Source organism: Mobula hypostoma, chromosome 8 (assembly GCF_963921235.1).
Source record: "Mobula hypostoma chromosome 8, sMobHyp1.1, whole genome shotgun sequence".
Lineage (NCBI taxonomy): Eukaryota > Metazoa > Chordata > Chondrichthyes > Myliobatiformes > Myliobatidae > Mobula > Mobula hypostoma.
The window spans coordinates 88557143-88572039 of NC_086104.1; the positions used below are offsets into that span (position 1 = coordinate 88557143).

Here is a 14897-nt window from a genome sequence, read left to right on the forward strand (position 1 = left end):
ATTGTGCTCCTGCTGAACAGCTGAAGGGATCCAGCATATTCTGGCAGTGAAGAGGGGCTGAAATTATCTCATCCAACACAAAGTGTGACTTTATGTGACCTTATATAGTCAGTTCAAGGACAGTTGAAAATTTGTCATCGACTCTCTGACTGGAAGTAATCTGAAGTGTCGAACCTGTAACTGATTCACTTGATAGACCATCTTGTGCCACATCCATCCAGTAGATAATGTTATTATCTTATAAGTTTAGGCTTAATCAAAACTTGGCAAATACATAGGTTCAAGGAATTATTGAAACAGATTCCAATGTATATGGATTAATAATAGCACATTTCACAAACTAATGACACAGCAGTTAATACTCAGTGACATGGGCTCAATCCTAACCTTGAATGCTGTCTGTGTGGACTGTAAAACTTTCCCTAGATGCTCCAGTCCCCTTTCCATCACAAAGGACATGCTGGTTAGTGTGTTACTTGACATCTGTAAAGTACCTGTAGTGTAGGTGGGTAGGTAGAAGCACTGGGCTAAGTTAGTGAGCATCTGCGGGAATGGCCTGCAGCAGGGGTTCCCAACCTTTGTGATGCCATGGACCAACACTATTAAGCAAAGGGTCCATGGACAGCAGGTTGGGAACCTTTGGACTAAAGGGAAATACGTTGGTTGCCCTGAGAGTTGGTGTAGATTTGTGGTTGTCCCTACATCATAAGAATATATGAGAAAATATAGGAAATGCAAAGGATTTCCACAGAGTAAATAATGGAAGTCTGCTTTCATGGGTGGGAAACTAGAAACTAAGATAATTTACAAAATAACAAGAGCAGAAATCGGAAGATTTTCTTTTCTGCAACTGGTTGCAGAATGTGTCTGAAGGAGTAGTGCGAGCATAATTCAACAGTATATTTTAGAAGAAAATACTGTTGACAAGTGAAGATGAATATTTTGCAGGGCTTTGGTGAGAGAGCAGGTGAGAGGGACTCATTGGATTGCCCCTTCAGAGATCAAACAGAGGCTTGGGAGGTCGAATGGCTGAGTTCTACAATAGAAAATAATCTGCAGATGCTGGGGTCAAAGCAACACTGCTGCCCGACCTGCTGAGTTCCTCCAGCGTGTTGTGAGTGTGGGTTCTGCAATGTAGGATTCTTCGGGGAGGTTAACCTTTGAGCGAAGTGTGCATTGTGGAATTTCTGCATTCTGTACTCTGCCTATGAAACTTAGATCTATTGACTCCAAGAAGCCTCATTCATAACTGAAGCACTCTTGTGTATCTGATGTGAGTTGCTCTGTTGTGCCGTCTGCTGCACTTGCAGGAAGGGACAGGAGGCATTGTTCTTCATTACTGAATTGTGTATAATTTAAGTACTTGGTGATTGATAAGTTGATGGCCCTTTGAAGAACCCTATATTTTTTGTTGTCAGATATGAAAAGGACCTGTCGAGCTTCGCTTCTTGGCTTGAGAAACATGAAGCAATCACAGGATTGTGGTCACCTTACATCTCTTCTGACCAAGCCAAACTGCAAAATGAAGTGCATACTCTGAAGGTAAACTCCAGGCGATGCTTCAGTGCTTTAGAGAGTTGGTGATGTACTGAGGCTTTGTGCTGTACAACAACATGAGGATTGGATCACTCAGATTAAGGGGATCCATCACCATTGCTTCACAGCTCAGGTGTTACAACTCAATCCCAGTTGCTAGTCAAAGGTGACCCTTTGATCTAGACCAGAGGTGATTTCCTTTCTGGTGTTTCCAGAGATCTTGGTTCATTCACTTGAGGGAGAGCCAACTTCCCAGCGCCTTGGCTCAGACATAAGAAAGAAAGACAAACATCTCTGAGAAGGACATAACTGTCCCAGAGCACTTTTCAGTCATTGAAATACTTATCTTTGAAGTATATCCACTGCTGTGATGTAAGAAACATTATTTACAGTTTGGATAATTAGAGTCAATTGCATTTAAGCTGTAATGAAGTCTGCCTTTGGGTTACCATGCTTTAATTTCTGAAAGGAGCAGAATTTTAGGAATCACATAAATATTTAAAAAGGGAAAAATATATCTTGCAATTATAAAATACCTTTCACAAATTTGGGTTGTTCAAAGATCTTTTATAACTGAAGTCCCTTTGAACTGTGGTTCTTGTTCTGGTAAGGAAATATATCAGGGTCCCAAAAGCAACAATCAGATAATGATGAGATAAACCATTTCAGTGATATTTATAAATGTCAGACAAAATGCTGGGGAGAAGGTCTTTTACTGTTTCTAATCAATGTCACCGAGCCCTTTACACCCACTTTTTTGGGCAGACATGGCATGATCTAAGGCCACAATTAAATAAGAGGACTTCAGGCACTCTCTTGGAGTAGAACTGATAGTCTGTCTGTGTTGTGTGTTCAGAGTGGAACCCGACTCACGGTGAGCTGATGTAAATTATATTCTACATCACCATTTGTTTGGATAAATATGGCATAATTCTCAATACACTCTCTAATGAGTAAATCTCCCGAAAGCAGCAGTACAATGAATTATTTTTTGAACAACTGTTTGGAACGTTGTCCTGGGTGTTGACTGCCTCTCACTGAGAGAAGCTGGACCTTGCACATCCATACTCACCTCATTCTATAGATGCACAGTAGAGAGCATCCTGACAAGCTGCATCACTGCTTGGGATGGAAACTGAACTGCGGTGGACAGGAAGGCCTACAACTGGTAGTCAAAACTGCCCAATGCATCACCGACACTAGCCTACCCACCAACGAGGACATGTATACAAAAAGGTACCAGGAAAGGGCCAGTAACTTCATGAAGGATCTCTCCCACCCTGCTCATGGACTGCTTGTTCCACTCCCATCAGGGAGGAGGCTATGTAGCATCCACACCAGGAGCACCAGATTCGAAAGCAATTACTTTCCCAAGCAGTAAGGCTGTTCAACACCTCCACTCGCTAACTCTACCACTACTTTATTACTCTTTGTCAATCACCTTATGGCATAGACTAGCGTCTCTTTATGGACATACAATCAATCTATGTATATAAGCTATCTTATGTATTTATATTTATTGTGTTTTTATTATTGGTGTGTTCTTTATCTTTTGTGTTTTTTGTGCTGCTTCAGGTCCACAGTAACAATTAATTTATTCTCCTTTACAGTTGTGTATTGGAATTGACATTAAACAATCCTGAATCTTGAATCTTCACAGATGTTGCTGAAAGTTTCCAAAGTTTTGTTTTCCTAAGTTGGTATCTGTTGAGGTTTAGATGAGTGAGAATAGGGTTGACAGGGTTGAGGGGTGATGAGCGACATTGATCGTGTGGATAGCCAGAGGCTTTTTCTCAGGGCTGAAATGGCTAACATGAGGGGGCATCGTTTTAGAATGCTTCGAAATAGGTACTGAGAGGATGTCAGGGGTAAGATTTTCATACAGAGAATGGTGGGTGCGTGGAATGCACTGCCGGTGGCAGTGGTGGAAGTGGATACAATAGGGTCTTTTAAGAGCCTCTTAGATAGGTACATGGAGCTCAGAAAATAGGGATATGCAGTAGGGAAATTCGAGGCGGTTTCTAGAGTAGGTTACATGGTTGGCACAACATTGTGGGTCGAGGGGCCTGTAATGTGCTGTAGGTTTCTATGTTCTATGTAACATATAAGATCCTGAGATGTTAACAGGGCAGATGTTAAGAGGAAGTATCCTCTTGTCGGGGAATTTCTATCTCAGAAGTCACTAGATAAATGTAAGTGGTTTCCCCATTTAAGATACATTTGTGGCTTTTTTTTCCTCTGAGGTTGTGAGTCCTTTGAAACATTTCCATTTGAATTTGTGGAAGCAGAGTCTGAATATTTTTAAGACAGAGGGGGATAACTTTAATGATATGCAAGGGGGTGAAAAGTTCCTGCTGTAGAGAAGAATGCAGAGTTAAAATTACAATCTGATCAACCACAATCTCACTGAAAGGTGGAGCAGGTTTGAGAGGCCGAGTGGCCTACTCCTGCTGTTCCAACTAATATGCCTTTCAAATAGTTGCTTCAGGTACAAGTCAGCTACGTTAGTGTCCACCAGACCAGACAATCAGTTCTGAGTGGGTCTCATCTGCCCCTTACACAAACATGAAAAATCTTATGGCACTGCTGTTACTCCCGTGTTCTGATCAATATTTGTCACTCCGTTATCAATGCAGAAACTAATTATCTAGCTGTTTGTTGGAGCATGATGTATCCAAGTTAGCTGTTGCATTTTTTAATTTAAAGCAGAGATTAGACTCCAGAAGTACTTCATAAGCTGTAAAGTGCTCTGGGATATTCTGAAAGGGAAAAAAGGATTTTTAGCTGCGAACCTGACTTCTCTCTACGCCAGTTTAGTTAAACTGGAATCAGACCTGGTCCTATGGAATGCTAAATGGTGTTCTGCCTATTTCATCATGTCTACAGGACATGCAGGCTGAAGTGACATCCCAGGAGTCAGCCCACAGAGGTCTTGTGATGCAGAGCAAAACTTTATACCAAGCAACCCCAGAGGAGAACTTGAAGACAATGAAAGCAAGTTTACAGCAGCTGGACAAGAGGTGGCAGAGTCTCTCACACAGTGTCAAAAAACGGTAGGATTGATTAAAAATCTTTTACCCTTTGTTTTTGTATCTTCAACCCTTTGTTTTTGAATCTTTATAGATGTAGAATGAAAACAATGTATAGAAGTTTCTCGCCAGCTCAGCTTCCTTTATTGGTTTCTGAAATAAATGTAAAATAGTAGTACTTCTCTTATTCTAACAGATAAGTAATGACTCACTCAATCCAGCTCTTCATATGTTGAGCCAATGTTTTTATTATATATGGTAAAGACCAAGAAAAAGCATTAAATTTTAATTTTGTTTTGCAATTTTCTTTCTGACTCGAGTTATGATATTACTCTGCAGATTTGTTTGATAGTATTTTTAGGATGCAAGACTTCTTTTTCTGTATTTCCCTCCTCACAAAAGATAATGACGCGACACAAATCTTTTTGTTCAGCTGACCCTCAGGGCTTGCACTCAAAGGTAACACAGTCCTCACCTCATTGTTCTGAGTGAATGACTATGTGGGAGTTTTTTTTTAGCAGACTGGGGACCACAATTTGTTACCCAAATAATATGATATTAAATCTAACCTTGGTATTTTTGAGGAAATAAAGTTTAGCAAAGAATTTCATGTCTAAAATGTCAAATTTTAAATTCCTCATCTGCTGAGTGTATCCAGCATTTTCTGCTTTTTATTTGTGATTTCTGACATCTGCAGTTTTTTTTCCCAAAGAAAACATGGGTTTAACGTGATTACTGTTGTCTTTGAGGGGTAAAATCCTGATGGTTCCATAAAGACTTCTAAAGGAAGGATATCAATGTCATTGCCTTGTCTGGTATGTGTGAGGCTTTGTTCCCAAGCTGGTGCTATTCAGTAAGCAGACAAGAGAGCAGTTCTGTTCCTCCCCTGAGTATTGGCAATGAAATGCTCTTTTGTCGCACAGGATTCGCACCTTTGAGGAGGCGATCGAGAAGCACCAGCGGTTTGACGAGTCGCTGCTAAAATTTTCCTACTGGGTTGATCGCTTTCTGAGTGGCCTTCAGTCAACCTCGGAGATAAATCCAACGGATCTGCAGCCTGCTTTAAATCACTTAAAGGTATAACACGGCAGGTCCTTAGTTTTCATCAACAAAGTTTTAGAACAATGTGGGCAGCCAGACTGATACATTGATTCATATAGTACTGTACCTTCTTTTCATCATTGGAAGCAGCATTTCTCCCCCTTGCTGTGTCGTCAAAACACTTCATAATGTTTTACCCCGGTATCTGGTATAAAAATTAGAGAACAATAGAATTTACAAGGTCCAGGCCATGACAGAAATTGCTAATGGCAATTTGACCTGATTTCAGTCCTAGACTTTTCTTAACTATCCTCTGAACTATCATCATTTCTTTGGGCTAATGTTGGGAACGCAACTTCATTAAATTCTTTACAAATATGTCCATGTTTGCACCTTTATTGAATTTGGTTTCATAATCCACTGCAATGAAGTTGAGCTCGTGAATTTTAGGTTAGTCACCTCATAAATTCGCCACTGGGCTATCCTGACAAGTAATTGTTATGTTAAAGAGTGCACCACAGCTCAAAGGTTTCCCCCTGTGTTTTATCTTGGAGTCATAGTGAACTCTGCCCAAGTTCAGGTATCCTCGCCCCACCTTGTATCTCTGACATCTTAGAAGATGTGCCGACATGGTTTGGTGGCAATGACCCGAGTCACAGGGTCACGGGCTCCAGCCACCCTCCAGAGCCTTGAGCACATTCTCTAGTGCATCGCTGAGGGAGGCAAAAATTGATGGAGATCCTGTCTTTGGGACGCCAGATGGAATTCCTGCCTGCCCTCTTGGACAAATTCTAAGGATCTCAGAGCTTGACCTTCAACTCGTACTTGAAAACGATTGGCTTCATCACATTGTTAACTGTTGAATCTGGCTGTGTAAAATTTGTTTCAAGTTTTCCCAAACACACAGATAGATACTTTGTGATCCCAAAGAAAATTACAATGTCACTGTAGCTTTACAAGTGCACAGATGTAAATATTAGAAGAGAAATAGAAAGAGTAAGTTTCCATATACAATCTAACAGGAAGAGGTCATCACTTCCCTGGCTATAGGCTGAATCATTATAGAGCCTAATGGCCAAGGGTAAGAATGACCTCAAAAGGCAGCACAGGTATCTTAGTCTATTACTAAAAGTGCTCCTCTGTTTAGCCAAGGTGGCAAGCAGAAGGTGAGAAACATTGTCCAGAATTGCCAGGATTTTCCAGAGGGTCCTTTGTTTTACCACAGCCTCCAGTGTGTCCAGTTTGAATCCTATAACAGAGCCGTCCTTTCTTATCAGTTTATTGAGCCCTTTGGCATCATCTGTGTTGATGCCATTACCCCAGCACACCACCTCAGAAGATTGTACTGGCAACAGCAGACTGGTAGAACATGTGAAGAAGAGGCCTGCATACTCCAAAGGACCTCCGTCTCCACAGGACATTGAGCTTCAGATGATTCAGCTTGCACCATTTGACGAAGTCCTCCACCAGGGCTCTGTATTCATTCTCCCGTCCTCCCTTTATACACCTAACTATTCCTGAGTCATCAGAGAATTTCTGCAGATGACATGACTCGGTGTTGTATCTAAAGTTCGAGGTATACAGGTAAACAGGAAAGGAGACAATACAATCCCCTGTGGAGCCACAGTGCTGCTTATACCCGTGTCTGACACACAGCTCTGAAGCCGCACAAACTGTGGTCTGCCAGTCAGTTAGTGCATTATCCAGGATACAATGGAAGTGCCAACCTGCAGAGAATGGGTGCTTTTCCCCAGCAATAAAGCATGATCCTCACAGTGCTGCCCTGCTTATCCAAATGGGAGTAGGCTCTGTTCAGCAGGTAAATGACAGCATCGTTGACTCCAATGTGCTCCTGGTAGGCAAACTGCAGGGGATCGAGAGCTGATCTGACCAGGGCTTGGAGGTGAGCCAGGACCAACCTCTCTAGGGTCTTCATGAGTGTGAGATTGGGGCCACTGGACGGTAGTCATTCGAGACTTTTGGTTGGCCTTCCTTGGGTACTAGGACCAGAAGTGATGTTTTCCACACAGTCGGGATCCTTTCCATACTGAGACTCAGATTGAAAATGTGCTGGAGAACTCCAAACAACTGCTCAGAACACAGTCCTTCAGGACCTTGGGTGGGAGGGAGGGGCGGTTCACACCTTCTGGTCTCAGTGCTTTGCCATGTCTGAGCCCTGATCCCTTCTCGCCTGCTCAGTAGTGAAGGTGGGTCCATGATGACTGGGGAGTTGGTGGAGGGTGGAGGCTGGGGGAGCTGAAGATCGGGATGAAAGCAGTTGGTATGTGGAGGTGTGGATGGGAGGTGCAGGGCAAGGAGGGGATGTAGACAGTGGTAGCCTGTGTTGCTGCACATATAGTAATGTGCAACAGGATACCTGAAAAGCTTTGTTTCGTGTACCATCCAGGCATAAGTACACAAAGAATAGAGTGCAGAATGGAGTGTTGCAGTTCCAGAGCAAAGTGCATTGCAGGCAGACAAAGGGACAGTATGACCTGACCCCATCAGTGCTTCATGGTCAGTGCGGGATGTTCATGGACACTCTGGGTTGAGATGAACGCTCCAAAAATATGCTGATTCTCTCTTTATTGTTTCTCACATATACACTTACACATCATTTGTGCTGTGGACTGCAGGGAGATTACATGTTAGCGGTTCTACTGTGGGCATTGATTAAATGAGAAGATAATGATTCCTCTATCCTTCCATCTCCACATCCAAGTATCGAACCTAAGGCAACAAAAGTACTGATGGCCTTGGTGATTATGGTAGGCCTTTCCAGACCCTCTGGAGACTGCATTCAGCTCACGTAGCAGTTAATTGCCGAGTAAATACCAGTAAATGAAATGATCATTCATGGGCAAGCGAACCGGCTCATGGTGTGCGTCCTCAGGGGTGACATGAAGCAGCTCAGCACCTGGTCACCTCTGCCACTGACGTTCAGCTAGGCAGCAAGTTCACTGTAATGCAGGTGTGGTCCTACTGGCAGAGGAGTTAAAGGTCTTTCAGCTTTCAGAGGAATGGAACAGATGACTAACACGCAGTGAGATTGTGGCAGAGGCAAATGTTTAGCCCACATTTTTGTACCTCACTTCTGAGCAAAATTCTGTCAGGTAATGTGTGTGTAAGTGCAAACTAAAATTTATGATTGCTTTTGACGGGGTGTGATTAAGAACACGGGTTATACACAAAGTATTGAATGTGGTCTCAACTTGTGCCCGCATTGTTGGCATTGATTTTAACCCGGTTTCTAGGAGATGGCCAGTGGTGTAGTGGCATCCACACCAGACTTTGAGGCGAGTAGTCCTGGGTTTGAATTCGCCCGGTTCCTCGCATGCTTTCCATCTGTGCTAGGTTGAGTATCAAGCTAGCAACTTGACCTTGTAAAATAGACAAGTGCTAAAAGAAATGGCAAGGTTGCCACCTGAAGTGCCAGTGGGGCGCGGGAGGATATTGTTATTATTTGAAAGAGTCAAGAGTAAAGCATTTTTTCTTATGTTCTTAAGTTAGAGAAGAGACTGATTTGTGCATCAGTTTATGCCAGCTAACAGAACGATTGGTTAAATCCCATTCACCCAGTTACTTCCCCTCAGACTGTTCTCCCTCACATGCCCATTAGGGATGGCACGGTAGCATAGCAGTCAGTGTAATGTTATTACAGTGCCAGTGACCCGGGTTCATTCTCACTGTTGTCTATTCATTCTCCCTGTGACTGCATGGGTTTCCTCCAGGTGCTCTGGTTTCCTCCCACGTTCCAAAGATATACAGGCTAGTAGGTCACAAGAATGTAATTGGGCAACATGGACTCATTGGGTGGGAACCTGTTACCATGCTCTATCTCTAATTAAAACTAAACTCTTTCCTAATTCTCTCACCATGCATCTACACAGGAGTAGTTTATAGTAGCCACAAACATGCCTTTTGGCCATTGACTAAACAGAGGGAAACCATTTTGCCACAGAGAAAAGTTACAATCTCCATGAGGGCAGTGTCCAAGGTCAGAATCGAACCCAGGTCACCACAACTGTATGACAGGGATACCAGTGGCTATAGTACTGTATTCCCATTCAGCCCTGGGCTGTTTTACATTAATGACCTCATTTGAGACCCATTCCAGTATAGAACAGATAATCCTCAAGGCTACAGTGGGTGAAGACCTGGATTAGAATGGATGTGACAGGCTGAATAAACTTCTCCCAGGGTTTGAGCTTCTGTGATAGAGGTCTAACCTGCGTGGGAGTATTGTCTCGGCAACGTGGGTTTCAAGTCAGGTCAACCCCGAGTTTCATCTTGACCACTGGTGGTGCCTGTGTGAAGCTTGGAAGTTCTCCCTTTGACTTTGTGGGTTCCCTTGGGATTTCTGGTTTCCTCTCATATCCGAAAGGAATAAGAGTTGGTAGGTTAATTGCCTATTCTATACTGTCTGTGGTGCAGCAGAATGGAAGAAGAATGTAAGGGTCGGATGGGTTTTTGTTGTTAATGGATGTGTGAAAGGGAAATGAAAGATGCAATGGGATTGCAGTGGGGGCCAGCATAAACTCCATGGTATGTTGTGAGGAAATATAAGGCCATTAGTTAACCTCTGCCTGACTTCCATCCCCTTTGCAACCCTGTCCCTATCAGTTAACCCTTTGTAATCCGTGTTCCATTGCCTTGCTGTGCAGGACCAGTCAGGAGCCGTGGAGCAGCAACGTGCTGAGCAGCAGAGCCTGAGGGACCAGGTGGACCATCTGTGCTCCACCAGTGAGCCACAGGACCAGCGTCTCCACAGTAGGACCGAGGAGTGCTTTCAGCTCTTCCAGGAGGCCAATGAGGTTGTTGAGCGGAGGAAAGAGGTCCTCAAACAGCTGGCTTCTTTCCTGGAAACCCACAGAGTTGCAGGGAATGTTCTCCACCGGATTATAAAGACCGTTGAGATGGCAAGTAACTGGGACAGAGTGAAGACAGAGCTGTTGGAAAAGGAATTGGGTGACGTAACTCCAGACATCAAACAATTGGAATTACAGGCTACAGCCCTTGATGCACTTACCAGCAAAGCCCAGTGTCACCTGAAGGCCACAGGATCAGACTCGAGGACCTCCTGTAGGGCGTTGGCAGAAGGACTTGAAGCAGAACTAGAATCTGCTCAGAAACTCCTGGGAACCAAACAAAGTGAGGCAGAAGCACTTAACTCCCTGTGGAGATCATTTAAAGAGCGCAAGGAGCAGTTGCTGAAGAGCATCGAGGACATTGAAGAAAGGGCAGACCACGAGGGTTTAAAAGAACTGAATGTACCAGCTTTGCAACTCAGGTGAATATACTGAAGGGGCTATAGGGGGGTTGGATGTGGGCTGTGGACACAAATGGGCAAACACAGTTCTAAAATGAATCTCTTCAGCTGTTAGAAACAACAAAGTTCATACCACTTGTGTTTAATTCCAAATTGTTGAAAAGAGAGTAAGCTTAATGTTCCCTTAAGATAACCCTTTGTAAACTTTGTCCCGTTGGGTTGCCTTGCTGTGCAGCAGCAGTCAGGAGCTGTGGAACAGCAACGTGCTGAGAATCTAAGCTTGAGGGACTTAAACCTCATGCTGCCTTCGGCCATTGGATTGGACTGCATGTTAAACATAACTCTGACACACAGAGTTTATTTCACCACTTCCACAAAGACCAAAAGAGATCACTGTAGCACTTACTCTGTCATCAACAGTGAGCTGGTTGACTCAACCAGAAATAAAGTAAAATTGGAATTCATCAATTGTACAACATCGAAATAAGACTGCAAATCTGGAACATTCAGTTCAATTCAATAAGCTGACCGTTGATTTATTTTAAATGTCTATTGAGTCATCTCACTTTACCTTCATGGAAAGAATGCGTTCAATGTAAGCTTTGCATGGATCATTATACAGTCGTTAACCTCCAATGGAATTCTGTGCATGATTTCACATTTTGCTTTTGATGGAGTTTGTTGGTAATTGGTTTGCGCGGGATAAAGAATGCAATAGCACACTTTTGAATAGCATCCTCCATGAGTTCAGAACCTCCCAAATAGCTTCCAGAACTGAGAGGTTGAGGACACAATCACATTCTAAATAATTGAGCAAATAATCTGTGCCAGTGCCTCAGTGCATTTGTAAGGGAGTGGTGCAATGTTGAAGGTGCTGCCTTTCAGATAATGTGTGAAACCAGGACTACATTTGCTTTGCCAGATGTCTGTGTAGATCCTGGGGCACAATTTGAAGAAGACAGTGCTCCTGCATGTCTGCCCGTAATATTTCCTCAACCAGATCAGATTGAACTGATTGTCTGTTTCTGTGACTTGGTTGTGCTGTACTGGTCTAAAAACCATCAAGAAGGACAGACTTGCTCCTTCTCTGTAGCTCTAAAGCACAATAAAAGCATGTTGTACTTTGCAGTGGTTCCACTGAAGTCATCTTCCAAACTGGGACCTCTTCAATTTACTCTACTGAAAGTATTTAGTACTATCCTGGCATTTTGGTCAGCAAACAGCTTCATCTGTGTGGATTGATAATTGGAGAGAGTATTGGAGATATGTGCTTTGTTTGGCTGTATGTGACAGTGTGAATCTCAGGGATCTCAAGAGGGACTGAGGATCACAGCTCTTAGCAAATATTGCATTGCATATCCCATTTCCACATGACACTATGTGAGAGTTATTTAGTTGTATGTTGGAATCAGGAAGCACAAGGATTCGTGGACTAAGGGAATATACTGAACTCTGGCAATGGAACTGAAAGTGGGATTATCTAGCCACATGTCACTTGTCCACTTGTCTTATTGGCAAGAAGTGGAGGAGCTGTAGAGAATTTTGAAATCCACATGAAAGCCTATTAACTAAAAGTAATCACAAAATCCATTTCAATATTGGCCATCATCAGAGTGCAAAGGGAAGTTAAGCATTGCTTGTGTAGAGCGTTGTTTTGATCTACACAGGTACACTATTTTATTCTGCTTTTTTTACACTACTTACTTTATCTAAACTATTTAATAGGTATATATATATATATATATATATATATATATATAATGTAATTCAGTTTTTTCCCTCTATATTTATGTATCACGTATTTCATTGTACTGCTGCCATAAAGTTAACAAATTTCACAACATGCGCTGGTGATATTAAACCTGATTCTGATTCTGATTTCAGTTTAGACACAGTTGTTGAGGAAAATCCATTGACCTTAGTGAGAGCACAGTGAAAAATTCTATTGGGGCTAACAAGGTTAACTTACAAAGACAGGTTTGGGGACAAGACCAGCAAATCTGCAGATGCTGGAAATCCAAGCAACACGCACAAAATGCTGGAGGAACTCAGCAAGTTGCCTGCCCTGCTGAGCTCCCCCAGCATTTTGTGTGTGTTTCATGGACAAGACTCGGACATACCTGTATTTTGAAAGGCTGAAATAGATTTAAAATTAATTCAAAAGTTTATTTTTGGAATGATTCAAGTATTCACCATCATTGGAACAGAGGAATCATTACATTAGGTCAGCCAGACCTCTGTTGAGTGTGGACCCTTGCCTCTGAATTGCATGGTTGTTAGCTCATTGTCCCACACGGTGCCATGGGCATAAATACTGAGACTTGACAATCCTGAGGAAGTGTTCTCCCTACTGGAGGTGCTGCCCTTTCAGAAGAAATTTTAAGTAGAGACCCTTTCCACTCCGTAAATTGGGTTCAAGACGTCTGCACAACTATATCAAAGATCAGACTGGTGGTTGCTGTTACATTAACATCACCAAGACCAGGTGACTATCACTCTGCTGTCTTGTGTATCTCCAACATTACAACAGTAACTATGCATCAATTAATTGTGAAGGTGAGATTCAGAATATGTAATTCAAGTATTCCTTTTGGATGAGGAGTATAATCTCCATGGATGGCCATTCAGGAATCACGTAAGGAAACATGTTTTCAGGGCTGATTGGTACTAATTCTTCACATTTCCTTAAAATATGGAAGATGGCCATTCAGCCCATTAAGACCCATTCCCCAGCCTTTTCCCTGTAAGCTCCTTCCTATGCCCTTCACCTCCCCTCCTCTTACATCCCTAACTCCTGCCCACCCACCCATTCCTCAAGGTAATTTATGGTTGACAATCAATCTACCAGCCAGCATACCTTTTGAGTATAGGAGAAAACTGGGGCACCTGGAGCGGGGAGGTAGGTGGGGGTTGGAGGGGGAATGAAAATCATAGAGTATGGAGATAGGCCCTTCAACTCAAATCATCCATGCCACCAAGATGTCTATCTGAGCTAGTCCCATTTGCTTGTGTTTGGCCTTTCATATCCATGTACCTATCTAAATGATTTTTTAAAAGAGTGAACTCATACCCACCTCTATCATCTCTGCCCATTCCCTATCCCCATCGTTCTCTGTGTGAAAAACACCCCCCTGAAATCCTCTTCAAATCTTTGTCCTTCAACCAATGCTTCTAATTTTAGACTGCCCTGTCCTGAGAAAAAAACTGTGATGATCTACCTTAATGCTTTTATACGTCTTTGTAAGTTCATCCCTCAACTTCCTCCACAACAGGAAACACAGTTCTTGCCTATCCAACCTTCCCTTATAACTCAAGCCCTGCAAAGCAAATCTCTCCTGCCTCTTCTCTGGCTCAGTCATGCAGTTTATTGGAATTCCAGAACACAGGAAGATCATCAGCTAAAGCATGTTAGTAGGTCTGGGCTTTGAGGAAATGCCCAGTACTAACGGAAGCTACCCTGTTCTTACACAGGTTGAGGCTGTTCAGTCAGCTGGAGGAAGATCTCAACTCCCAGCAGCATGAGTTGCACTGGCTGATGGATAAAGCTAAACAGCTTGCTGAGAAGGACAAGTCTCTGGCTGCGGAAGCTGAGAAAGAAATTAACTTGCTGGAAGTGACCTGGAATGACACCAAAAAGCTGATCAATGATGTGTGAGTACTGTAAAACTGATCCATGGCTTGAGTGCAGTAGAGCCAACCTATGATGTGTCTACTGTAAAACTAATTTGGACATGACTATTGTAAGCCACTGCTATAAGCCTATGATTCCAAGTTCAGATAAACTAAACATGAAGACAATTGAACTAATCAATGTGGTGAAGATGGTTAAACTAATCAGTAACTGTAAATCTAACCAACACATTGACTGTTAAACTAATCATTGAGGTGAATACTGTAAAACTAATTAATGACAAGAGTAAAGCCAAACAAATGATGGTTAAAGTAATCCGTGACCTAAGTCCTATAAAACTGGTCAATAAGGACAATTAAACAAATTGGTAATAGCTGAATGGTGAGCTTAC

General features: G+C 42.7%; 1 protein-coding gene across 16 annotated transcripts in view; it reads left to right on the forward strand.

The window, feature by feature from the left end:
- syne1b (spectrin repeat containing, nuclear envelope 1b) overlaps positions 1 to 14897 on the forward strand; it is a 504374-nt gene that overhangs the window by 165679 nt on the left and 323798 nt on the right. For all 16 annotated transcript variants that reach the window (XM_063056272.1, XM_063056279.1, XM_063056269.1 and 13 more), the window contains 5 exons: positions 1419 to 1542; positions 4423 to 4589; positions 5489 to 5642; positions 10271 to 10896; positions 14347 to 14526. In XM_063056272.1, coding sequence (XP_062912342.1) covers positions 1419 to 1542; positions 4423 to 4589; positions 5489 to 5642; positions 10271 to 10896; positions 14347 to 14526 — 1251 coding nt within the window. The remainder of the gene's footprint in view (positions 1 to 1418; positions 1543 to 4422; positions 4590 to 5488; positions 5643 to 10270; positions 10897 to 14346; positions 14527 to 14897) is intronic.